The sequence below is a fragment of the Rhododendron vialii genome, chromosome 11a (genome assembly GCF_030253575.1).
Source record: "Rhododendron vialii isolate Sample 1 chromosome 11a, ASM3025357v1".
Taxonomy (NCBI): domain Eukaryota; kingdom Viridiplantae; phylum Streptophyta; class Magnoliopsida; order Ericales; family Ericaceae; genus Rhododendron; species Rhododendron vialii.
In genome coordinates this window covers 37,334,645-37,359,538 of record NC_080567.1, presented here as the reverse complement: position 1 = coordinate 37,359,538, position 24,894 = coordinate 37,334,645, and the positions used below count along the sequence as shown (strand labels likewise).

Here is a 24,894-nt window from a genome sequence, read left to right as displayed (position 1 = left end):
TGGACTATCTATCAGGTCAATTGCAACATGATTAACTTCTATAAGATAGAATGATCCATCTCAATTATTGAAGTGAAAGACTTCAAGTTAATATGTTGGTGTATTTGGTATACACTGAAGGACCATCATAAGACTCTCACTATTTTAACCACTGTCCACTTAAGTGTGAATCTTATAGTGCTAATTGTAATTCACTCTTAATCCTGAGAAAGTTAATGAACTTAAGTTTCTAGCCTATGTCACTTTGAGTCACTAATGAGTGAGGTCTAATTCGATCAACACCTCGGTAGGTTGGGTGATTTATGTTAGGACTGTGAGAACATTATTTTCAAGATGGAATTCACTCTCTATTTAATTACAGAGTATAATGTCCCCTTGAGTTAGTTCACTGGATTAGTCTTTAAACCTAGTACTAGTCATTTCAATGAAGTGTTCATTAAAATATTTTTCTAGACTAAAACTGGATGAACTAGTATTCAATGGAATTAAAATATAAGTATACTTTGGTGTGACAGTTGTTTATTATGACCAATTGCTACTTATGGACATTACATAGTGAAGGGGTTCGACATTACAGTATTGGCATTTATCGGGAACAATATATTAATATTCTTGAGGCCTAGAGTTCAGCAATAATTATATAGTGGGATTAATTTTGGTTTAATTGGGCCACCACACATAGAGATGAGAGATCGTGAGTCCCGTTTTAGCTAAGCCTCAAGAAGCCCATAGGTTCCAACCCTAGCCCAACATGAGATTGACTTATTGGCCAAGTAAATTTATCCCTATAAATATATCTCTAATTCTCTCATGTAGTACACGGCAATTTTTCCTCCTACCAAATATTGAGAGAGAATTGAGAGATTAAAAGAAGGGAGAAATATTCTAGGGTTCCCACAAACCCTATTGGCTAATTTCTCTTGGGTCATAGGGTTGAGGTTTTTTGGGGTGCAAGAAGCAAGAAGGAATCAATCTTTTCATAACCAGAAGTAGGGTTTTGTTTTTGAACTCCGAAAAGGTAAAACCCTAACCCTTCCTCATGAAACTTTACGTACACGTAAGAAGTAGATCCGAAACAATTTCATGAAACTATATATTTTCCGCAATGGTTTTTGAGAAAAACCCAACAATATATACTAACTCACCATGGCATAGATTGCTGGGAGCTAGGAAAGAAATGAATGAGACGCCAACCTGAAAGAAATAGCCTTGGAAAACGAGAATAACAGCAACCACAGTAGATTGAGCCATAACCTACCTTGCCAAAATCGAAGAATCCATGCTAGATGCTACCGCCGTGAATCGGACAACGAAGGCGATAGATACCGAGGATAGAGAACCAACAAACAACCAATTTCCTCCGGCTATTAGGCGGGCCCACAGATGAATCCACGCACAAATACAAAACGCAACATGAGTTCTGTATTGTTGACCTAAAGCTTTGGAGATGAATTTTCCTATCTCGGGAGGATATGGTTCCGTAGAACTCTTATTCCAATTAATTGCAACAGAAAGGATAGTAGCAAAAATGCCATAAATCATCCCGCGAACCTGTCAGGCATCCTTTTTCAAGATTGTGGCCATCGGTTTCCAAGATGCAGGAGACCGTGAGGCTAGATCATCGAGACACGGTGAGGCTATATCATCGAGACCACTTAACAGGAGTAGGAAAGACCACAGAAATAAACAAAATGATGTAGATTCGCATAAACGATATCGCGCATCCGTACTTCCTGGATCGGGAACTCTTTGATAACTGAACAGGGGTTTGGAATCCATGAATGAAGCACGTACAGGAAGAAACTGTCTCAATTGAAAAGGGCTTTGTTTCGTTCGTTTGAGTCTGCCTAGGTGGTTCTTCCGTACCTTCTACTTATAGGCTCTCACAGTTAGTTCCATTTCCTAGTAGGATTCGAAGTCTCAGATTGGAGCAATTATTCAATGCACCTGCGGCATCACGTGACGGTGCTCGAAACTCTTTTCACCATACATTCATGTGGGTTCATACAGTTGGTGGTAGGAACCACACATAAAAAATCAGCATAGGATTGGGACAATCATAAAAAATTAAGACATGCACTATTAACTATAAAAAGTTTATAGTGCATGCTTTAATTTTATAAAAGGATCCAAAAATAGGCACAAGATCTTAGACGAAACTTTTATATATGATTTAATTTGCATTCGCATCGACGAGTTTTTAAAAACGATATTATGACTTTCTCTTAAAATATTTTCCAAAGACCGTTAAAATTAAAGAAAATCGAGAAATACAAACTCTAAGCAGACAAATAGTTTACAAATCAATAATAATAATTGAACCATAAAATGAAAGTTGAAGAACAAAATTAATCATGCATCATTATTTTTGAGAAATACACGAGTGTGTATGCTAATTATATAAAACTCCCGTATAATTATGCTAAACATATAATCTTACAAAAAAAAAAAAAAATTTGGGTGTCTTGAGTGGGGGCACATGACTCCGCGTACCCCCGGGTAGGTCTGTCCCTGGCTTGTGTTTAGAGGCATAGAATAATTTGTCCTCGTGTTGATTATGTTTATAGGCTTTATATCTCTTTTATTTTTCATCGGCAACAAAATGTTTATAGGCTTTATCTTATGGTCTTGATTGTGATAACGTCACCGTTTAAAAGTACTTGTGTAAGGAATAATAGTTTGGAGCGAAAAAAAAATGAACAAGTACTTGTGTAAGTCAGAAATATCCAAGGAATAATTTTCCTCCATTCCCTTGTGGCCAAAATCTAGGGGCAAATTGTTTGTGACTTTGTTCAAACGCACATAAACAGGATAAAAGTGTCCCAAAATTATCGCATCGATCGTACGATTGAAAATGAGTTGAGACGGGAAGAGGAAATCCCCCAACAGAAATACCATTCCTGAATAAAAAAAAAAATCGCAAAATTGAATAAAATCGAGCCCATCTTTACGGACACCAGCAATTTTGGAGCGAATGAACGAGTCGAGTTAGACGGGTGATAACCTGGGTGGTAGTGGGTTGGGTTGCAGGTTAAATTCTCTTAATTTCGCCATGAAACACACCAATTTGCTAAGCCCAAGGGGTTGGCCTCGGGGCTAAGGCCAAGGCCTGTGTTTTAAGGATTTGTTTTTTTCTAAGGTCTCAAATTCAAAATCTCTCATGTGCTATCAATTATTTTAGAGCAAGTCTAGACAAAGCATTTGCTCCGACTTTAAGTGATGTTCCCGCTAGCAAACAATGGGTTTATAGTCCTTCATAATTAGTCAATGTGCACGTAAACTAGTCCGGCCCCGGCCGACACCTGGATATAAAAAAAACACCTAACCTGCTACGTTGTGCTGAAAAATACCATGCACTTTGCTATAAAGTATAAACTTTAAAATCAAGTTTGTTCTTGTACTTAAACTTGCTCTTATAAATGCCCAATGGAAGGTAATCTTGTGTCTCATTTTTTGCTATCTTATCTAGATTTTTTTTATTACATTTCGAAATTGTTACCCCTACCTTGCCTTAATACATGGTTCAAAACCGTTAAGTAACTCAACCAACCCATTAGAAGTTGTGAAGGATGGTTACGGGCAAAAAACATTGAACCTGCCAAATATGAGTTGGTTGAGAATTTGTCCCTAAACCCGCCGAAATTGCCCAGTGCACATCGATCCCTACGCCTAGAATACATGTGTGCCACTCTTTTAGATGTGATTTAAAGCTCAACATATCAGCACATATACTTTGCATAGGTTTCACACTCAAGAGCTCAAAATATATATGAAGAAGAAAGAACTGAATTCAAGAAACCCAATACAATTAAACATGTCACAAGTTATGTCGACAGTAAGCTCAAAATTACTTACACATAAGCTCATAATTGTCCGTGTAAAAAAAAAAAAAAAAAAAAACTCATAATTGGTCAAGATAATGCGGGGAAACTATAGAACCCAGAAACAGTACTAGTAAGAGAATCACACAAATTTTTGAAAAAAAAAAAAGAAACCACCCGTGCATGTGCACCTATCGGTATCTTCGTTGTTGTTAGTTGTATCTTCGTTGTTAGCTTTACCTTTGCAGTCACACCTGTGGGCATTCACCTTCTTTCCACACTTGTAGCAGAAACTGCTCCCACATCTACAATCCCAAATTAAAAAGCAAGGAAGAATCAGATTAGGCTTTCTTTCCCAACATCCTAGACCTTTTTTTATGACCTTTTTCGGGATTTCAACTATTTGGCCACCAAGAAAACAAACAACAAACTGAAGAAGAAGACGACGATGAAGATGATCAAGAATTGCCAGTACTACACATTTTTCCCATTTTGTTGCGGGTCAAATGACTCAAATCCCAGATTTCTTATGTTTCCTCATGGTTTGGGATTTAATCAAAAGAAGAAATAGCAGATGAGGAGAGAGCCTCAATATCTATTCAATGGCCAGTGACATCTAAGAGAATCGAAAGTTTCAAGCATCTCACGTCCCCTATTTTGCTGGTCCCCGCCTAAAAGAAGGCTTGACTATGGAATCAAATTGGGAGTTGATTCCTAGCCCACTTCGTTGAGCTAGCCAGTCATTCATTTCTTCCTAAAGAGAGTCCATTGCCGGCCCGTTCTGCAGATCTTTCTTTCTTTTCTGGCTGGAATCATCGATGGGTTGGGCATCAATCCATGTCCTAGGGTGAAAGCAGTAAGATAGTCAAGAGCTATGTCAATTGACGAATGGCCGGCCACCTTATATGTTAGAAGAGCAAAAGGCCCAGGGCATTGCAGGATGAACCAATGTGAATGAGTGTAAGCTTCCTTGCCCGAACACAATTGGTGCTGACCACACGGTAGCAAAAGAGGCCAGGCGGTGACAACTGAGAGGTTGTCACTGAGCATTCCTAGTCACACGGGAAGAGAAGTCAAATGGCCAGCAAGGCATGCACAAGGCCATACGCCCGTTTGGCTCCTCGCGGAGTATAGCTCACATCCAAACATCTGATTAGGGAATGGGGCATATGGCCTGGCAGGCCTTACCTTCAAGTTTATCATTTTCGCAACATTCAAGTTTATCATGGGAAACTTTTTCCAATTCATGGAAGGACTTTGTTAGATGTCCTCAAGTCCTGTTCCGTTAAGGGAAATTTTAATTATATAAGTACTTATTTTTTAAATTAAAGCTGATGTACTATGAGAGAATGACCCATCTTATAAAATGAAAAATAAGAATCTTGGTGGAACGGAACCTCATTAGTTTTCATATATAGTCCGGATCAGATAAGGGATCCTGGACGGAGCATTTCGTGCAGACCACTCAGCTGCCATTGGATCGTGTTTTGAATGATCCAGATTTTAATGAAACTTTTCTGGAAAAATAAAGAAGCCACATTACAAGATCATCAAAAGTTGCAAATATGTAGCCCAATGGTATTTTCTAGTCATCCCTTGTCGGAGGCCTTTAATTTGAGGGGCTCATGGGTGTTTGTGAATTCTGGGTTATGGACAACTTTTCAATTTCCTGTGAACTAACTTATTAACTCCTCCATCATGTGTAACGTGTGACAAAAAAAAAAGAAAAAAAGAAAAAGCAACCAAACTCAATCGGTCTCTTTGTACGAAAATAAGTGAGTTTGTATTTGATTAGGGACTCGGCCTTTTGCTTGCTTAGCTGACTTTTAACTAACATCATTACATGCAATTTTCACAAATTAACTCTCTCTTTTTTTCTCGAAAAGACTAATTAACCACCTTAAAGCAGTAGTTAGCACTTAGCATAAAATATTCCATAAGCTAAAATATGTGCATACAATTATATGTGCTGTGATTTATCTAGGTCCACCAAAAATTCAAACAATAACATTATACTTGAAAATTATTGCCAAATTAAGAAGCATCTCAAGCCCTTACCCTTCTTTGTACTCTAACCGAAAATTTAAATAAAAACTCCTTCCCTTTAACTACCTCAAGAAACTGCCAGAAAGGGAAGGAAAAAAAAATATCACTTCAAAATATTTTCTAATTTTTTTCCTACTTTCACAACCCAAATTTCATTACATCTTTTCATCTTTGGAATGGAAATGAAGGTATGTCGGCAACCTGGATTTGATCAGATACAATATTTGCATCACACGATTTGCACATGCAACGCATTCTCGAACATCTGAATGTATACATAAATACATACATACATATATATATATATATATATAGAGAGAGAGAGAGAGAGAGAAAGAGAGAAAGAGAGAGAGAGAGAGAGAGAGAGAGAGAGAGAGAGAGAGAGAGAGAGAGAGAACCTGCACTTAATAATGGAGCAACCATAAAAGTGCTCAACAAAGTGTCGACACTTTGGACACCTCATCCACTTCTTCCTCGCAACAAAATCCGCAAACGCAATATCACTCCAATCTCTCAGCTCCTCGCACAGATACCCCGCGTGCCAAGTAACCCTACATTTAAAACAAAACCACTCTTTACAATTGGGACACATCGACTTCTTCACGATCCCACCACACTCGTTCACCACCTCGGCCGAACAAACCCGGTTCGGGCAGTAACACCGGTCGAGCCCCAACAGGGCCCTCTCGCACAGAAGATCGCACCACCGGTCGAACGCTTCGGGAGGTATCAGGGCCCGGCAGCAGAGCGGATCCAGCAGCTTGTCGCAGTTTGATCCGGGGCACTTGATTCCAGCAACCCGCTCGTCCTCGATCTTAAACTGTACGTACTTGGCTATGCATTCGTTGCAAAACGGGTGGACGCAGAGGTTGTTGTTTCGGAACTTCTTTTTGTATGATAACATGGGTTCGATGCATATTTCGCAGGTGAAGGGACGTTTTATTGAGTTTTTGTTGCCCATTGTAAAGTTTGGTTTTGAGTATTATTGCTGAGTTTTGCTTTGGTATTTCTTTTTAATTGGAATCTTGGTTGCAGAAATGGGAAGGGTTTTGGAAGAAGGAGAAACTCTTGTCTCTTGGATATGGAGGACTTCTTTCCCCGTTGGAATGGATAGACTCATAGACGGTGTTTGGATTCGTCAAAGAACAGGTGCTGAACACAACAACAGAACGCTGCTGCATCTAGAGCCGTTCGATGAATGTAGGCTCTCGTATTTCAAACGATTTCAAACACAGTTTGATTTAAGTAGGAGTATTTCTAAAAAGAAAACATTCATGCTCTGTTTTGAATGAGAGGATAAAAAAGTGTTAGTAGAACAAGAAAGAACGGCAAAATTAAGAGGGAAATGAGGAGAAAGGGATGAATTTCTTTTTGGAAAATTCTCTTATTCTTTTTCTTGCTAGGAACCAAATAATTAAGGAACGAAAGTTTTTTGGAAAATTTCCTTTCCTCTTTTAATAATTTCTTTCAACAAGCGAAAAAGAGAGATTAGCAGTTTTCCTTGAATAATACGATGAAAAGAGTGTTTTCCCGATAGATTTCTATTTCATTCTTCGAAAATCTCCTCCCAAATTCATTTAAATATATCTTAACGAATTCGGGGTTTGACAAGTTTTTCTCACCTCCTACATTGACTTTTCAAAAGCCAAGTTGTTTTGTGTATTCCTGAGTGTTCCTTGATAAAATGTGTGTAGCACATTTCATGAATGTTGTACCGGAGAGTTATTCTCAAGAAAAGTGAAGTAAAGGAAAAAAAAATCTATTTTCCTGTGAGTGTTCATTTGACAAATTTTTTTTGCAGAAAATCAAAAGTTTAGTGGTTCATTTGTCTGGAAAAGACACTTATGAAAAATTTCTTTATTTTTATTTCCATGGCTTTTTAAATAAAAGTAACTTTGAGAGCTAAATAATAGGCTATCATATTTCAAAAATTAACACATACGGAAAATGTATTTTATCTAATGCAAAGCCTTAACGTGAAATTAAAAAATTGACTTGGAATTTCCTATTCAATTTGCTATCTTCTGAATGAGCAAATCTCCCATTTAAATTGACATCCTCTGGTAATTAATCTAACAAATGAAGTTTAAAAATAAGTAAATGATAACTTAATCAACAAATGCTAAATAACCGTGCTTGATTAGTTGCCGATACAAAAACTCATTGACAATTAGTTACTCCCTCCGTCCCTTTTTAAGTGTCCTGCTTCGTAATTCCAACTTATTAAAAAGACACCATCATTACACCTTTCACATCAACTTTTTCCTCCACTTTCCCTACTTACCCATCATCATTACACTTTTACTCACTAACTTTTCAAAATAAAATCTACTTTTAGGGACAAAATAGACAATACACCAACTTTTACCCCACTAACTTTACAAAATAGACACTTATAAAGGGACAGCCCAAAATGGAATACTGGACACAAAAAAAGGGACGGAGGGAGTAGTAGAAAACAAAATTGAATATTAATGACAAGATAAATAAATACTTCTAAAAACATAAACTACCAATCTTTTTCGACAACAATTATCTCAGAAAACATTATAATGGTCAAAATTATTGTTGCTCACGTAAATCTCAAAGTGCTTTTCTAAGAGCCTAATTCGTATTTTTTGGGTATTGGTGTCATTCGCTTTTTTTCTTACCCGCCAATTATTTTGGCCCCACAACGAAGAAAATTTTTTCCGTGACGCAAAATCCTATGCTTTTAGTCAGATAACTTTTGCAAGAAAGTAAATCTTGTACGAAAACTTAAAAACATGTTTCCTACTACTTTCCTGTCAACTGAACACTAAAAAAGTTATGAAAAAGTTAATTTTTTTTATCATTTCCTGTACTTTCCTAGCAACTGAACGAGACCCTAGTTTCTTTATTATTTGTAACACTTCTTCACTTGGGCGGTTGGAAACTTTCTATTCCATACATATTCGTTCTTGAGCAAGTCACAACCTTGTATGCATGCAGGGACGGATCTAAAGGGGGCATGTGCCCCCACTCGAAATTAAAATACAATTAAAATATTTTATATAAATTAGCATAATTATGAAAGTGTGCTAATATATAAATATACACACTTGCATATATCTCGAAAATACACATATAGAATTAATTTTATATCTGAATTTCATCAAATGGTGCATTTATATTTATTACCTTGCAAGTTGTTTGTCTATTTGGAGCTATTCTTTTTTTATTATCTTTATTTTTAACTGTCTGGGAGAAATATTTTTTAAAATAAAGTCATTAACAAAAATAGCTCGATCATTCTAAAATTTGTCGATGTTTATTTAAAACATATTTTAAAATTTTTGTTTGAGATTTTACGCTCATTTTGTAATTAGTAATGCATGTCTTAATTTTGTACTATCTTATTGTGATTGACTAAAAAAGTTGAATTTTCGTCATTATGATTAACGAGTGTCCCCACTAGACTATATTTCTGAATCTGTCCCTGCTTGTATGGGCCACAATTTAATTGTGACTGTGTTGCTCATTCTCTAAGTTTACGAGCATATCACACAATGTGCATAATTAGAATTTGATCTCTACAGTCCATTAAATGAACTAATCTGTTCAGTTATGCTTGCTAGTCGTTTGTGAGCATTTTTTTGAGCTCACTTTGATGATCGGAACATATTACTTTTGCAGAGCTCGTTGAGAATATCGTCAAAATATATATCTTGGAAAACGGTTGCAACACTAAATTATATTGGAGCCCATCTAACTCATATACCGTTTATATATTAAAAAATATAGTTAAAAAATTAAGTGTTCCAATTTTTAATTTGTTTGAACCGGTGTGAAGATCTTATTTTTCTGATAATTTTATTTTAAATGGTCATAATATATTTTTGGCTCTGAGGCCTCTTAAAGGAGTCTTCGGATGCTCGTTGAAAGCCCTTAGAGCCAAAAATTCATTACGACCATCTATGGTAAAATGATCAAAAAAATAAGATCTTCGCATCGGTTCAACCGGATTAAAAATTGGAGCACTTAATTTTTTAATCATATTTTTCTGTTAGTTTCATTAACGTTGTTAACGATTTTACCAATTTGAAACGTAAAACAAACTACATAATTTATTTGGTATCAAATGAAACTAGAGGGACGAAATTGAGAACAACCGTAAAACTAGAGGAACGACTACGAAAATTTGCCCAAATTTATTTTAAATTCATATCAAGTGATATTAGATCAAGTGATCAACTAGATTTTTGGTTAAGTTGATATTTTCGACAAGCTCTCAAATAGAGCAGTTTTAATCAACAACGTACATCCAAAATGGACCCACGAACGGGCATAACGTACTGGACCATTTAGTACATTAATGGAGTGCAGAAGATTCAATAATTAATTCCCTTCTTATTATTATAACTACAGTTGTAAATATTGAATTCTAGTAGAAATTAAAATAAGTTGTCAATTGTCAAAGACAAATAAAGTCGAGAGTTTCTTCAATGAACAAATTCTGGCAATTGTCAAGTGCAATCACTTTTTTTTTTTATCAATCTCTCTCTCTCTCTCTCTAAACTTATCTTCGACTAGGGCTCTTCTTCGGCATTGTCGCCGCCGGGGGGAGGCCCCTCCCTCCCTCCACCCCGGGCTTCTTTTTCCTCCTCTCTCTCCTGCTATCTCTCTCCCTCTCTCTCCTTACTCTACTCTCCTGATCGAGACCTCCTCTGGGTTGATTCGGTCTGTTTTGGGAGGAGGCAAGAGACGGTGACGTGGTTGTCTGATTGATGATGGCGGCGGTGGTAGAATGGGTGGCTGTGGGTGGAAGATGTTTCAGTCGTTAGGTTTTTGGTTTTGAGCTTTTTGATGTTGGGCTAGTTGTTTGGGCTTTTTGTGCTTTTATTGTAATAATTTGGGTGTGTAGACCTTTGATTGTGATCTTAACTGTTGTATTTGGGCTTATAGGCCCCAAGTGTTTGGACTTTGCCCTTTAGGTATATTTCCAACTTTTGGTTGGATCTCTCCTCCCCTTTTCCCAGTAATAAAATTTATTTTGCCGATAAAAAAAAACAAAAACAAAAATTCTGGCGTGGCCAAAACCTAAGGAGCAAATTGTTTGCAACTCCATTCAATCACACTGACTAAACCGAATCACACGCCTCAAAATATACTTGCATCGGTTCCAAGCTCAAGGATTCAAAATAGAAAAGAAGAACTCAAATCAAGAAACCGGTACCACTTATCGGTTTTAAAAACCCAAACATGAGATCTGAAGCTCCAGAAAATTAAGAGTACAGAGCTGTTAATAGTAACATCACGTATCCTCCAAACATGTCCTAAGTTATATAGATGATAAGCTCAATATTACATGCATACACATAAGTTATGTCGACAATGAGCTCGTAATTACATGCGATAATTATAGTACCAAAACATACATAGTAGCAGATAGAGAATTGCACAAATGATACTAGTACGAACTGTACCAACCCCAGGTCTATAAGCTCCTTTGTTGCAGCCACAACCTTGTCGAAGAACATCCCATCCACAATTGTAGCAGAAAAGGCTCCCACATCTTCATTGCCAAATGAAAAAAGCAAGCAAGAATCAGATCACTCTTTTTTTGCCCCCGCATACTTTTATTTCCCTTTCAGAGCAAGTTTACCAGCAAAGCCAAAATAGCTATAAAGCTAATTTGGCTCACCAAAAGGGAAAAAGTATTCCTACAGTAGAGTAGGTAAACATAAAGGTAAAATGTATTTATGAATAGTATTTAGCCATTTTTACCTATCCACTATTCATCTGGTATGTAATTTATAATATTATTTTCTCTCTCCTCTCTCTGTCCCTCTCTCTTCCTCTTTCTTCTTTTTTTTTTAAAAAGTTGTACTTTGGTGCATTGTTAGAGAAAGAAAGAAAATATATTTTAATAGAGGATATGTTAAATAGATAGTGTTGGTATAGTATTGAAAGAAATGTGAGTATGTAAAATAAAAAATATGCATTGTTCACAAGTTTTTTTTACCTAATTACTGATAAACTTGCTCTCAGATTTTCACCAGTTTGGCCACCAAAAAAATAAACAACAAATTAAAAGAAGAAGAAGAAGAAGAATTGACACTACCCAATTAAGTTCTCCATTTTGTTGTTACTTGTTAGTCAAACGACTCAAATCCCAGGTTACTTGTGTTTCCAGAAAGTGAAGTATCATTTGGTAGTTGAGGAATGGTGCCAAATTTTGGCTCTCCCACCACTGGAGCAGTTTGGCCAAATTAGAATGCCAAATCTGACTTTGGCACCCAAAAATGGCATGAACCATTGGATCGAGATGCTTTAAAAGCCATATGAAGAATACGCAAACTTGTTTTGCAACCACTTATTATTTCCTAGCTTATTCTGTGTGTTGATTAAAAATTTAAAAGCATAAAGCAAATAAGAGTATCTTCAATCCTTACCCATTTTATTATTCATACCCAAAATTTGAATAAAAAGCTTAAAAACTCATCTCCAATGTTATACTAATTTATCTACCGGCCCATTTTGAGTTATACCCATTTCCTCACCCAAATTTGGGGAGATTCAAACCCATACTCATTTTTTTCAAAGTCTGTTTTCACTCTCATTAATTACAAGTTTGTCAATCATTAATTACAAATGTGCTATTCAAGAATAGATTTGGATACTAATATAGGTTTAACATTGGAGATACCTTACCCAAATCACGCTTTTGACTCAAATTTCTACCCAAATTTGAATAAAAAAAAGGGTAAGGATTGAAAATGCTCTAACCAACCCAACCAAGCGAGTCTCATTGACATAGTTAACTGTGCAAGCAAAAGGACGAGTTACTAGTCACATAGAAATTCACATATTTAGACACTTTCCACATAAATCAATTCCACTCCTTTCAAAGTGGTGGTGGAGGTTTAGCAAAGATAAGGAGTCTCTCTAGGTAAAGGTTACTAAAGGAAAATACTCCGTAAGTCTTGATTTGTTTGTCTCCTTTTTGACTTATACATGTTCAAATTGACTGTCCGATTTCAAAATCAATGGCTCAGATTATGTAGATTTTCAAATTAATGGATTAGATTTGATTTCCTTAATAAGTTGGAAACCCAAAATTGGACAAATAAATCGGAACGGAAGTAGTATAACTTAGACCAGATTTGTTGGCTGCCTTATATTCCCAGGTCAGGTTCAGTTTCTAACATTTGGATCGAGGGATATTTGTTCTATTGGGGACCTTAATTCTTGCCTTGGAAAGGTTTTTCAGGAGGGTTTTCGTGTGCAGGTCAACTCTGGTCTGAAACATCCCTTTGGAATCATGCCTTGGAAAGGTTTTTCAGGAGGGTTTTCGTGTGCAGGTCAACTCAGGTCTGAAACATCCTTTTGGAATCATGTTTGGTTGGGGAATAAAGCTCTCAAAGAAGAATATCCAAGGCTGTTTTCAGCGTCTAATCAACAGGGTGAGGTGGTCTGGTAAATGGAAGGTGGGATTTGATGTTTAGAAGAAGGTTGTTCGACTGTGAGACTCAACAACGGGAGGGCTTACTGTTGAGGTTACAGAACATGACCTTAGACCCCTCCAAACCTGATTGTTTACAGCGGAAATGGACAGCAGATAAGTGCTTTATGGTGAGATCAGCTTATAGACATGGGGATTTGCATGGTTAGTCAAGGATCTCAGAGTGCTGGGTTCTTTGTAGAAAAACTTGAGTCCTCCAAATGTGAAAATTTTTGCTTGGATGACTGTTCAGGTGCGAGTGGCAACAAGGTTTCTACAAAGTCAAAACATCATTACGGAATCTCAATTATTGGTATGTCCCCTTTGCTCTCTGCATTTGGAAACACCCCACCACTTGTTACTCTATTGTCAATTTTCATGGGATGTTTGGTCTTTTGATTTTGGATTGATGGCATGTTAAGTGGGTGTGTCCATCATCTTTAGAGGCTCTTGCTAACTGGTGGTTTGGGAACAGATTTCAGAATTTAGAGAAAGACATTTGGGAAACATGCTTTTGTGCAACACTTTGGTCTCAACAATGCTTCTACGAGGGTTTGGGATGTGCCGGATCTAATCAAAATAAGGGTGGCTATGTGGATGAGAACCAAGCACGATCTCAAGTTATATACGGTAGAAGACTTTAAGGGATACCTGGATGGAATTTGTAAACTGAAATTTTAATCTACCTTTGAGGTGTTTCTCATCCAACTTTCTGTTGGACGTTGTATTGTTCTTTTTTCATTCCTTTTGGGATGCACTTTGTGTTTCTCTTGTTCTATCCCTCGATGTACCCTTTCGAGCTTTTATAAAAGTTTTTTGTTTACCGAGAATTTTTTTTTTCATAAATTAACCATCTAAAATATGTGCAGTGATGGATCTAGGCCACCTACATCTTCGAGCTTTTATAAAAGTTTTTTGTTTGCCGAGAATTTTTTTTTTCATAAATTAACCATCTAAAATATGTGCAGTGATGGATCTAGGCCACCACAAGACGCAACAATGACATTTTACTAGCAATTTAATAACTAGTAAAATGTATGTATGGAGCGGTTCCGGAGACACCCAAAAAAACACTTAAAAAAATATCTCATAGTTTCCGATCAAATTTTAATGATCCGAACTGCTCAATGTGATCAGAACGTGATTCTAAAGGTATCCGCGAGAAATCAAAAAATGACCGGAAAGGGGCTTGATCCCAATAGTTTCAAACAGTTTTTTATTGAACGGTTCAAATAAATTTTGCTTAAATCAAGCCTTTTCCGGTCATTTTTTTTGCTAATTTTTCGCGAGCACTCTTAAAATCACATTCTGCACACATTGAACGGTTCGGATCATAAAAATTCGATCAAGAACTATGATATTGAGATTTTGGATGTTTGTTTAAATGTTTTTTTGGGTGTCCGTCCCGATGTACATATTATATACACACACATAGAGAGAGAGAGAGAGAGAGAGAGAGAACCTGCACTTAACAATGGAGCAACCACGAACTCGCTCAACACAATGGTGACACTGTGGGCACCTCATCCACTTCTTCCTCTCAGCAAGAACCCCAAACTCAACATCATTCTCATCTCTCAGCTGCCCACTCTCCTCGCACCGGTACCCCGCGTGCCACGGCAACTCACAGGAAAAGCAAAACAGCCTCTTACAATTGGGACACATGCTTCTCTTCACCACCCCCCCACACTCGTTCACCACCACGGCCGAACACCGCCGGTTCGGGCAGTAACATCTGTCGAGCCCCAACAGGGCCTTCTCGCATAGCAGGTCGCACCACTTGTCGAACGCTTCCGGAGGTATTAGGGTCCGGCAGCGGAGTGGGTCCAGCAACCGGTCGCAGTTTAGTCCGGGGCACTTGATACCAGCGACTCGATCGTCTTTGATTTTGAGTTGTAGATACTTGGTTATGCAGTCGACGCAGAACGGGTGAACGCAGAGGCTGTTGTTGCGGAATTTGTTGTTTGATAACACGGGTTCGATGCATATTTCGCAGGTAAAGGGATCGTCGTCGGGTTCGGGTTGGGAAGGGGGTGGGGGTTGTTCTTGTTGGGGTTTTGTTGAGTTTGTGTTGCCCATTGTGAAGTTTGGTTTTGAGTAATGAATGGAGTATATGTCATTATCGCTGGGTTTTGTTTTTGGGTCTTTTAAACTGCACGGAATTTTGGTTGCAGAATGGGAAGGGTTTTGGAAGAAGGAGAAACTCTTTTCGACTTCTTTTCCTATTCGGATTGGAACTCCCAGACAGTGTTTGGATTTGTCAAATAACTACTATAATATAAAATGTGAGATATTTTATAGAATGACTTGTCTCTATAAAATAAAAAATAAGTAATTTATACAACTTTTTTTAAATGTACGAAAGTGTTTCTTACTTTTTATTTTTCACAAATACCCCTAGACACTTGCAATTAGTACTTGCTCCCCTCTACACCTCTTTCCCAAACGACATGGCTCCAACGGATTTGATACAAAACAACGACAGCCTCTCCTGGCTTCCAAAGGACACAACTCATTAGGTGGGGAAACAGTAAACGCTTCCCAAAATTGCTTCACCGCTCCATTCTTCGCATCCACTGAAGTTTGGCAGCCGACAACCAAGGGCGCCGACTACCCATTCACGTACTCCGCTGCACGACAAAGTGATTCTATGCAAAGGGATAAAAAAAAAACATACCAAACTGTTTCAAACAGAAACCCAAGACAGGTAAAACATGTATTCAACTTTCCTCCTTGCCTCTAATTGCAATCACTTTCCCCTTTGAATGGACCACTATGTCAATCGAACATAATCGCTCACATGTATCGGATTCCACAAAGGTATTCTACGTTAATTAATTACCCACTATGTCAACCATAATTTTCGCATAGAAATTGTTTGATGAAAGGTTCCTTTTTAATTCTTTTGGCTTATAGATGGTTTGATGAAGACCATTCGAATGTCGCATAGAAAGGGAAAGGATGGAACCATAAATTTTATCCTAGCAGTGGCGAAATGTATACTAAAAAAAAGAACGTCCACAAATCAGACAAACCATTAAAAAGAGCTTTATGAGCACAGTTGTGTGCAGCCCAATTACGTTCACATTTGATAAAACTAAATCCACCGTAATCAAAATGATTCTTCAAAACAAGACAGTCATGTATGAGCACTATCACGTCAGTGGGTTGATCATGTGCCTCTGTGCATTTCCTCACAATCGCTTCTGCATCCGATTCTATTCCTCACAATCGGTTCTGCATCCGATTCTATACACCCTGGGTAAGTTTTAAGGAGATCCCCAGCTTCAACCCATCACGAATGGCAAGAGCTTCTGCAATTCTTGACAACTTGATTCCAGGATGCATTGTTAACAAAATGCCAAGAACTTTTCCATCAGCCCCACGAGCATATCCAAGACAACCGTGATTTGCTCAGTGAATTACTAATGTCTGATCGATTTAATTTTTTCTCAGGACTATTCCACACATCGAGGTCTATAAAATGGAAGGTTTGAATTTTTTTGGCTATGGACGAAGCCCAAATAGAGAAACACATCAGCTTGTTATGCCTTTGGGTCTGTCAGGGAAACACCCTTTTAACTCCATGATTTGTAGCCCTTGGCAAAATTCCCCACAGGGTTGTTTTTTCCTAGCCTAACTGAATTCTGTTCTTTGAGGATATGCAATAAACCCCAGTTGCCCCTGTACAGTAGTCCCATCTGGTAGTTTTAATTTTATGTTTTTGGTACCTCTTTCTTTACCCTCCATCTTCATTTAAATGCTGCTTTGGAAATTGTGAACCATGGAGAGTTTAACCCTTCAACTAATGGGAAAACTTTCATGGCCATCCTTTACAGCATTGGCAGTGAAGAATGAGAAGTGCTCTATAATCTGTATCTCCTCTAGATAAACTTACAATTCATGTATTTTTGGCATCCTTGTCAAGGCTACACAAATAGTTGAGAACGGTTCTAGATCTGGCCCAAGGCGAGCTAACCTGGTTAAACCCGAACCCAAGCTGAACACAATACTAGACACAACTTGCTTGGGGAATCTGTAGCACGAAATAAAAATGTTGGCAATATGGCCATCTACATCAATTGCTATCTGATTTGCTAATGACATGATTATTGATTGCTTGAAACAGATATGCAGATTCAGTCCTGATTAACAGATATGCTTGATACATCAATAATTGATCTCGAAGTTCATCTTTTCAAAGCAGTATTTGACAGAAGACAAGTATGATCTCGAAGTTCTTATATGTTTAAAATACCTTTAATTCATATATCCCGAAATACAATCCTGGATGAAAGACAACATTATAGTGTCCTTCTTATTGACTGAAAGTGGCAAACAACACACAACACACAACGGAAAACCACGCCTTTAACTAAAGGCACTTCCTCTCAAGAAAAGGGGAAAAAAATAGAGTAAAGGCACACCCATAGTAGTACATATCTCAAGCTCTCAACTTGGAATCCGAGAACTAATCATTAGTTTAGCAATCGGGATGTGCCAAAATGTAGGCCTCAACAGCCTTGAAGATGCTTGAAGCCTTCTCTTTGCCAGACTTGATTTCCTCTTCTGTGACCTTGTTATCACCTTTGGGGCAGTAGATGCTCCTGTTCTTGCAGATGGATCCTCCATCGGGAGAGGGGACGATCTTGATGTGGTAAGAGATTGACTCGAAACCGTCCAAAGCATCACCTTCGATGATGCTGTAACTGTATGTGAAGTTCTCTTTGTCGAGGGCATCAACCTTGTGTTTCACACACTTGTGTTTGCTCCCTGCATATTGGAGATTTAAAAAGCAGCTTCGTTAATACAATATCGATTTCGTTCCAAATTGGAGCTTCCTGATTACTTGCATCTTAGTAAATTCAAAACATCATATATGCCCGAACATATAACATAAAGAAGCAACAAAATTTGGTCATGAGAAAGAACAGAGTGAGTGAACAAACCTTCGCCGAAAGTGGTGAGCTTGATGGTTCCAGCTCCGCCATCTCCCTGGAGGGTTTCCACACTCTTGATGGCCTGTGGGAGGACCTTGGGGATGAGGGTGTCGCCGTCAAGGACAAAGGCCTTGAACATCTTGGCGGGCGGGATTGAGGAAGTGACCTCCATATCGTAAGTGATGGGAGCCATGATGATGATCTTTAAGAACTTAGAATGCAGAAATGAAGAAGAAGAAGAAGGATTAGTTTGTAGGTGGAGAAGAGCTTGGTGTGAGGGAAATGGGAGAACAAGAGGAGCTATTTATAAGGTTAATTAGCTCCCTTTGGTGGCTCTGTAGACCATTCAAAGAAAGGAATACCAAGAATATTAAACTACAAGCAAAAATAAACTACGTACTAGAATAAAGTTTTCTGACCCAATTAGAGAAATGGTTTTATAAGATTTATTTTTAAAACAGTCCACAACGTAATTGCTGTATTAATAATTGACATAATTAAAGAAACAATTTAACTAAGGAAAAAAATATTCTTGTAATTGGATCTAATTAAGTGGATCTAAATTTTGCACAGGGTAACTATCTATCCTAGGAGAAGGGAAAGGGTGCATGGTTTGAACTCCTGCAGGTGAGCAGGCTATGAAGTAATGGATTTACCAATACAGGATATGGGTAAGACATGACATCGATATCGAGGTACGAAAAAAATGAAAGAATTAATAGATGTTAGTACCGCATTTGTTAGTATAAAATCTAATTTTATAATTTTTAGCATTGTACTACGCGTATCACAAGAATGGTGAGAAACCGTTGTCGCTTCCTTAGGCAAATATATTGTATACAACTTTACAGGGTTACTTATTCAACGGGTTTTTTAATAGCGAAACATAATTTTTTAAAACTTGTTTAACTTTAGATATTCAATTTTATGGAACGTACGTATTTTTTCTATCGCCATGGAATATACTTATTACAAAAGAAAGATTCAAACAATTATATATGAAAAGGTATCATTTCGATTCCACTATTTGTTTCTGTTTAAGTATTGAGTAAACTACGTACTGGGCAACCACATTCTCTATAGTCTATTCCTGACAATTTTATTCTAATTGTGCAAGAAGTAACACAGCGTTGATTTTATAGAAGTTCGGATACGTGACCTAGATAATTCGAAAACTACGCAATACTTTAACAATGTATAGTTTGTATTGTGGATGCTTTTGAAATACTATCCGCAAAAATTGAAGAAGTATGGTGTATTCGAGTGGTACGAACACGACTACCATCGAGAAGTATTTGTGCTTCATTGTGAGTCGGCTACAAGGGCTCTTTTCCAGCAACGGGGGCATATTTCTTGCTCAAAGGTAATTTTATTTGAATCTTCAAATTTTCAAGTCAATGAACCCCAAGGGTTTGGCTCCGTGATCAAGCTTGGAGCTTAGTGGTTTTTGCTCTCTCTTTAAGGTTTTAGGTTCGAAATCATTCAGTTGTTATCAATTCTTTTGGGGTCAAGTCCATACAGAATTTTGCTTTGTCTCTATTTGAGACCCGCAAATGCACGGTTGGATCGGTTTCCTAAAATTAGTCGAGGTGCGCATAAGATGGTCTAGGCACCCGAGTTACAAAAATAAATTATCAAGTCAATGGTATTAGCCTATCATGTTTGAATGTGCGGTCGTCTTCTAGATGAGCTGAAAGATTTTTCCACGTGAAAAGACAAATTAATTTCCGCCCAAGTTGTGCTTTTCAGATCTGTTAAAGTTTCTCATTCAGCTTTTGAAGTGTCTTTTTTGGTATGTAAGTCACGATTACATTAATAGGTAGGCCGAGCTTGGACTAGTTAACAAATAAAAACCTTAGCGAAACGGGGCTTTAATATTCTGTTTGGAACATGAAGAATAAAAAGTAATGAAAAGTTGATTATGACTTAATGCTTTGTTTAGAACTTACAAAAAGTGAGGGAAAAGAAAGGGAAGTTTAAAAAAATTCTTTACCATTGTTTTGATATAATAGAAAAAGAAGAGAAAATAATAAATTCTAAAATAGTGAAATTTTCCTCTCATTTCTCTCTTCTTTTCTTTCCCCTCACTTTTCCTAGGTTCCAAACAGAAAATAAGAGTCATGACCGAAAATGCTCTAATGGCGGGGACTATTTGTCTCCGAATTATAATCCGTACCCCCTTAGCACACAATGTGCATTGGGTTGTTTGTTTGAGATAGCATCCCTGTTTTACTCGTCACACAAATACACAATGTACCTTGGATTGTTTGTGCCTTTGCGGTAGAGGTAGAAATTGTGTGAAAATAGATTTCTGATTAGAGGGATGGATCTCTTGCCTTTAAGGCGTTTTTGGGGATAAAAAATAATAATTTAAAATCGACTGATCTGTTCGGTTATGCTCGTTTGTGTGCAATTTTTTAGCTCACTTCAATGATCAGAACAGATTACCCTTTCATATCAACTCATACCGGATCAACGTGATTTTTGGTTAAGTTGGTATACTCAACAAGATCACAAAACTGAACAGCTTTGATCATCAAAGCACATAGGGAATGAGCCCACAAATGGGCATAACTGGACCATTCTGTCCTGACGAGATCCATTCCCTTCTGATTGTAACTATATAGATTATAAATTTTGAATTCTAGTAGAAACTAAAATAAGTTGACAATTGGCAAAACAAGTAAAGTAGAGTTGATTCAATGAACAAAATGCTGGAGTGGCCAAAACCTTGGGAGCAAATTGTTTGTGACTTCGTTCAATCTCACGTAAACCAGGTTCAATCTCACGTAAACCAGATTACACGCCTCCAAATTGTCACATCCTAAGGTTGAAAATGAGTTGAGACAGGAAGCGGAATTCCTCCCACAGGAATCCCACTCCAAAACAAAAAGCCTAGCTGTCGATGAATACAACTTTAGAGCAGGCAAGAGCTAAAATTTCCAAGTTGAAGAGCTCAAAATAGAACAAAAGAAAGAACTGAAATCAAGGAACCCAGTACAGCTAAAACAGGGGTTTCAAAATCTGTATATTATCTGTTATATAAACCAAAACATGAGGTCTGAAGCTCGACAAAGAGCTGTTCACAGTATCACCACGTATCCTCCAAACATGTCAAGTTATGTAGACGATTAGCTCAGTATTACTTACACATAAGTTATGTCCACAATGAGCTCATACTTACTAACGAAAATAATCGCCCCAAAGCGTAAACAGTAGTAAGAGAATTACGTAAACGATACAAACTATACGAACCCAAGGTCTGCACAAGAATGATGCTGAGACTGTGAAAGCACGTTGTCGTACATTGCATTGCACATGGTTTGTGAAGGCCAAGGTGGAAAAGCCAAGTGGACTGTTTAGGATAAAATAATTGATGAATGAGCATTCTTGTGGGGCTGCATCGTTGTCGATTAGTAGTTCCCATTTGATAGGCAAAATATTTTCAGAAACTATTCGGTTGAGTCCGTCGAAACGTCCAATTGATGTTAGGAAGGAGTTGGAGAAAGGCTATGGGGTAGATGTGACTTATCGAAGAGCACAGATCGGTGTTGAGAAGGCTAGAAGTTTTGTGTATGGGGATTATACAAAATCATTTAAGGAATTAACATGGTTTGTGAAATCTTTTAAGGCTTCAAATCCTGATAGCGCATGTGATTTAGAGAGCGATGAGGCCCGGCGTTTCAAGAGATTGTTTGTCGGGTTTGCAGCTTGCAACCACGGGTTTAAATTCTGTCTACCTCTTCTGTTTCTTGATGGAACTTTTTTGAAGGGAACTCACAAAGGATGTTTGCTCGCTGCTTGTGCTAAAGATGGCAACCGAGGTAACACTTCTATCTATCTTTTATACATGCAGTATATTTGTATTTTCTGCGCGTTTTTATTGTGCTGGTTGCTATAAGAGAGAGCTTTGTTTGTATATGTTATATATATATATTTATTTATCTTCTACCAATCTTTTGTAGATGATGTACATTAATTATTTTTGATCTTGTATGAAGTAGTGAACTACATTTTGAAAATTGGCAATACTTTGTGTTAGATTTTGCCATGTTTCCATTCTTGACAAAAATTCAACAGTGGCAGATATGGGTAGATATGAAACTAACCACTACCTGCTAGAATCTCCATAAATAGTGTACGTCATTTCTCAACTTGAACTGATTTCAGAATAATGTTCTGAAATCTTTGAGATTGCCCTCATTACCTTTTGTTTCTCCAACACATTTCTCAACTTGAAACTAAACTTCTTTCTTTTTTCATGTTTGGATTTTTCTATCTTTTAGTACTTTGAAAATTCTCTTTATCCATATATAATAGTAGGTTTTTATCTCATTTACAATGAGAGAGATGTGAGTACTTTACAGATATGATTTAATTTTCAACTCACTAAGGGTAAATTGGTCATATAATTTTAGATCCAAACTATTGGGTTATAAAGTAGACTTCACAAGCTTTCCAACGCTTCAAACCTTGTGAAAATCGGGGTTCGGAAGTGTTCGGGACAAATCCGTGATGCTATTTCTACTTCATTTTTTTTTTTTTTTACTGAGTTTCATATTCCTAATTGATTGGCGATTGTAAAATGCAAACCCTTTAGCATTATAAGAATTGTTCCAGGTCAATAGAGGCACAAGCAGCCAGTACCTTGGGATTCAGCTAGAGTACCATCCGCGAAGATTTCATTGAAAATTTTGGATCTCCGAGCAAATTATCTCATTGAGGGTTTCATAGTAGATTGTAAAATTAGCTAGCCATCCTCAAATTATACAAGGAAATTATACTAGCAATCTAATCCAACATCAAGCCCATCCAAGAAAACAACCAGTGACTCTAGTCTCCTCTGCACCACTTGCACTTCAAACGTGTATATCTAAGGTAGCACATCATATTAACGGATAAACTCCAACGCCTCAATATCTATGTTGTCTAATACCGTGCCTGTCATCTGAACCATTAAATCATTAATTGAGATTAACTTGTGTAATTTTGCCACTGCACTGCGGTAAAGCTTACCGGTCAAAATTTAAAAACGTATCGAAATCATTGATTGTCAAAACAAACGGCTGAGATCATGCGGCTCTGTAAATAGCCTATTTGCAACGGCTCCGTGAATAAGTTTCTCTCTTTGCGGAATTAAGGCATTATAGTTGATTGTGCGGCAAGCATTGATATCGAAACATAGTAATTGTAGTAGTAGCTTTTGTACATGGCCGTTGCTAAGCCTGGTCCTCATTCTTCTTCACGAGTCATGACAAGCATAAGAGAGGAAAACCCTATCCCCATAAACCAATAGTTTCGAAAGAGAATCAAAAGGAAGAAAAATAAGCAAAGAATTGATATCGAAACATAGTAAAAACACGTGACCGTCTATGAGCACTATACTGGGGTTAGATTTACCCCATCCTGTCCAGAACATCTGACCATTGCTGAGGAAATGAATCATCACCACACTTCTGCAAAGAAGAATTAGCACTCGAAGAACACGTGATTGTCTATGAGTCTCTTTCCCTTTGTAGCATAGAACACAAGAGTCCTCAGAGATCACCCGATGAAGCCAACCTATTCTTAGTGAAAAACCTGCCATGAACGATACAAAAGACCACCTGGGAAACCACACAAAGTGAACCCAAGGAATTGAAGAGTCGGTTTCCATGAATGTATTGCAGTTTGACATTCTTTTTGAAGCTTTAGAAGTCTCAAGGAATAGAGAACATGAACCCACAATAAGCAAAACTTGCATCAAGAAGGACGTACGTAACTTCATGAGATGCACCCAGGGCGAAACTAAAATCAAATGAGAAAATAACGATACGCCAGGGGCACAATTCCAGTGCGCCTGAGCCGCATTACCTCAAAAGATAAAATTTCAATGCGCCGGGGCGCACTCTATTTGCGCCTAAGGCGCATCACCAGCAACTATTTCAAATTCATTTTGACTGAGTTTCTTAGCCCTAATTGGTTGGAGATTGTAAAATGCAAACCTTAGATATTATAAGGATTGTTCAAATTCATTTTTGTTGTGTCTTGTGTGTAGTGCTGATTGCGAAACATTCCCAACATTTTTTTCTTGAATTAATGTCTCTTCGCCCATTTATTGTTGCGATTATCTCTGTTGGGGTATGTACCAAACGTGAATGGGCAAGCATCTATTCTAGCATGGTTCGGTAAGGTAAATTGACATGGAAGCAAACAAACGAGGAGGATCGATCACAAATTAACTCTGTTGATGATGATTTTGTGGCGAACGTGTAAGCTTAGGAATGAAAAGGTGTTTGATGGCATAACCTATGAACTAGATTGTGCACAGGTTGAAGGGTCCGTCTGGCAGGATTAATTCAGTTCTCATTACTCTGGCTACTTCTTCAGTTGCACTGGTTCTTCTCTTGGCACTTTCTCTTTTGTGGCTTCAATTGTATAACTTTGCAAGCCCAAGTAAACCAATTTGATTCGTTTCGGCTCCTAATGGTCCCATTTATCGATATTAATGATAGTTTCCACTTCCTTATCTTGATAAACTCCTCCTCAATTAGCAGAAGCAGAGAAGTGGAGTTTATCCTACAGGAAAAAATAATGGATACAAGAGCATATTGATATATAAGTCTCAAAATCCATCTTTTATTTC

General features: G+C 37.6%; 3 protein-coding genes across 3 annotated transcripts; all 3 read right to left on the bottom strand.

Moving 5' to 3' along the window:
- Nucleotides 1–1,554: 1,554 nt before the first annotated feature.
- Nucleotides 1,555–7,066, bottom strand: LOC131307177 (E3 ubiquitin-protein ligase RSL1-like). The gene is made up of 4 exons (XM_058333587.1): nt 6,266–7,066; nt 4,013–4,126; nt 3,484–3,669; nt 1,555–1,756 (listed from the first exon to the last, which is right to left on the bottom strand). Exons 1-4 carry the CDS (start codon nt 6,826–6,828, stop codon nt 1,555–1,557), a joined length of 1,065 nt encoding a protein of 354 aa, XP_058189570.1. The 5' UTR covers nt 6,829–7,066.
- Nucleotides 7,067–11,231: 4,165 nt separating this feature from the next.
- On the bottom strand, nt 11,232–15,464 carry LOC131307176 (E3 ubiquitin-protein ligase RSL1-like). Its single transcript, XM_058333586.1, has 2 exons — nt 14,792–15,464; nt 11,232–11,400 (listed from the first exon to the last, which is right to left on the bottom strand). Exons 1-2 carry the CDS (start codon nt 15,406–15,408, stop codon nt 11,232–11,234), a joined length of 786 nt encoding a protein of 261 aa, XP_058189569.1. The 5' UTR covers nt 15,409–15,464.
- Nucleotides 15,465–17,556: 2,092 nt separating this feature from the next.
- On the bottom strand, nt 17,557–18,566 carry LOC131307971 (major allergen Pru ar 1-like). The gene is made up of 2 exons (XM_058334752.1): nt 18,279–18,566; nt 17,557–18,102 (listed from the first exon to the last, which is right to left on the bottom strand). The coding sequence occupies exons 1-2, from the start codon at nt 18,460–18,462 to the stop codon at nt 17,813–17,815; spliced, it is 474 nt and encodes a 157-aa protein (XP_058190735.1). The 5' UTR covers nt 18,463–18,566; the 3' UTR covers nt 17,557–17,812.
- Between the last annotated feature and the right edge of the window lie 6,328 nt (nt 18,567–24,894).

Bases quoted from the DNA above. Each gene is read 5' to 3' on its own strand.
- LOC131307176 (XM_058333586.1), bottom strand. From the start codon at position 15,408: ATGGGCAACACAAACTCAACAAAACCCCAACAAGAACAACCCCCACCC. The intron at 11,401-14,791 runs GTTCTCTCTCTC...TTGGCAATGAAG, and splicing joins TGCTCCATTGTTAAGTGCAG to ATGTGGGAGCCTTTTCTGCT.
- LOC131307971 (XM_058334752.1), bottom strand. From the start codon at position 18,462: ATGGCTCCCATCACTTACGATATGGAGGTCACTTCCTCAATCCCGCCC. The intron at 18,103-18,278 runs GTTTGTTCACTC...TCCAATATGCAG, and splicing joins GCTCACCACTTTCGGCGAAG to GGAGCAAACACAAGTGTGTG.
- LOC131307177 (XM_058333587.1), bottom strand. From the start codon at position 6,828: ATGGGCAACAAAAACTCAATAAAACGTCCCTTCACCTGCGAAATATGC. The intron at 4,127-6,265 runs GTTCTCTCTCTC...TTGGGATTGTAG, and splicing joins TGCTCCATTATTAAGTGCAG to ATGTGGGAGCAGTTTCTGCT. The intron at 1,757-3,483 runs GTAATAAAAAAA...ACCCCTGTTCAG, and splicing joins AGGGGTAACAATTTCGAAAT to TTATCAAAGAGTTCCCGATC.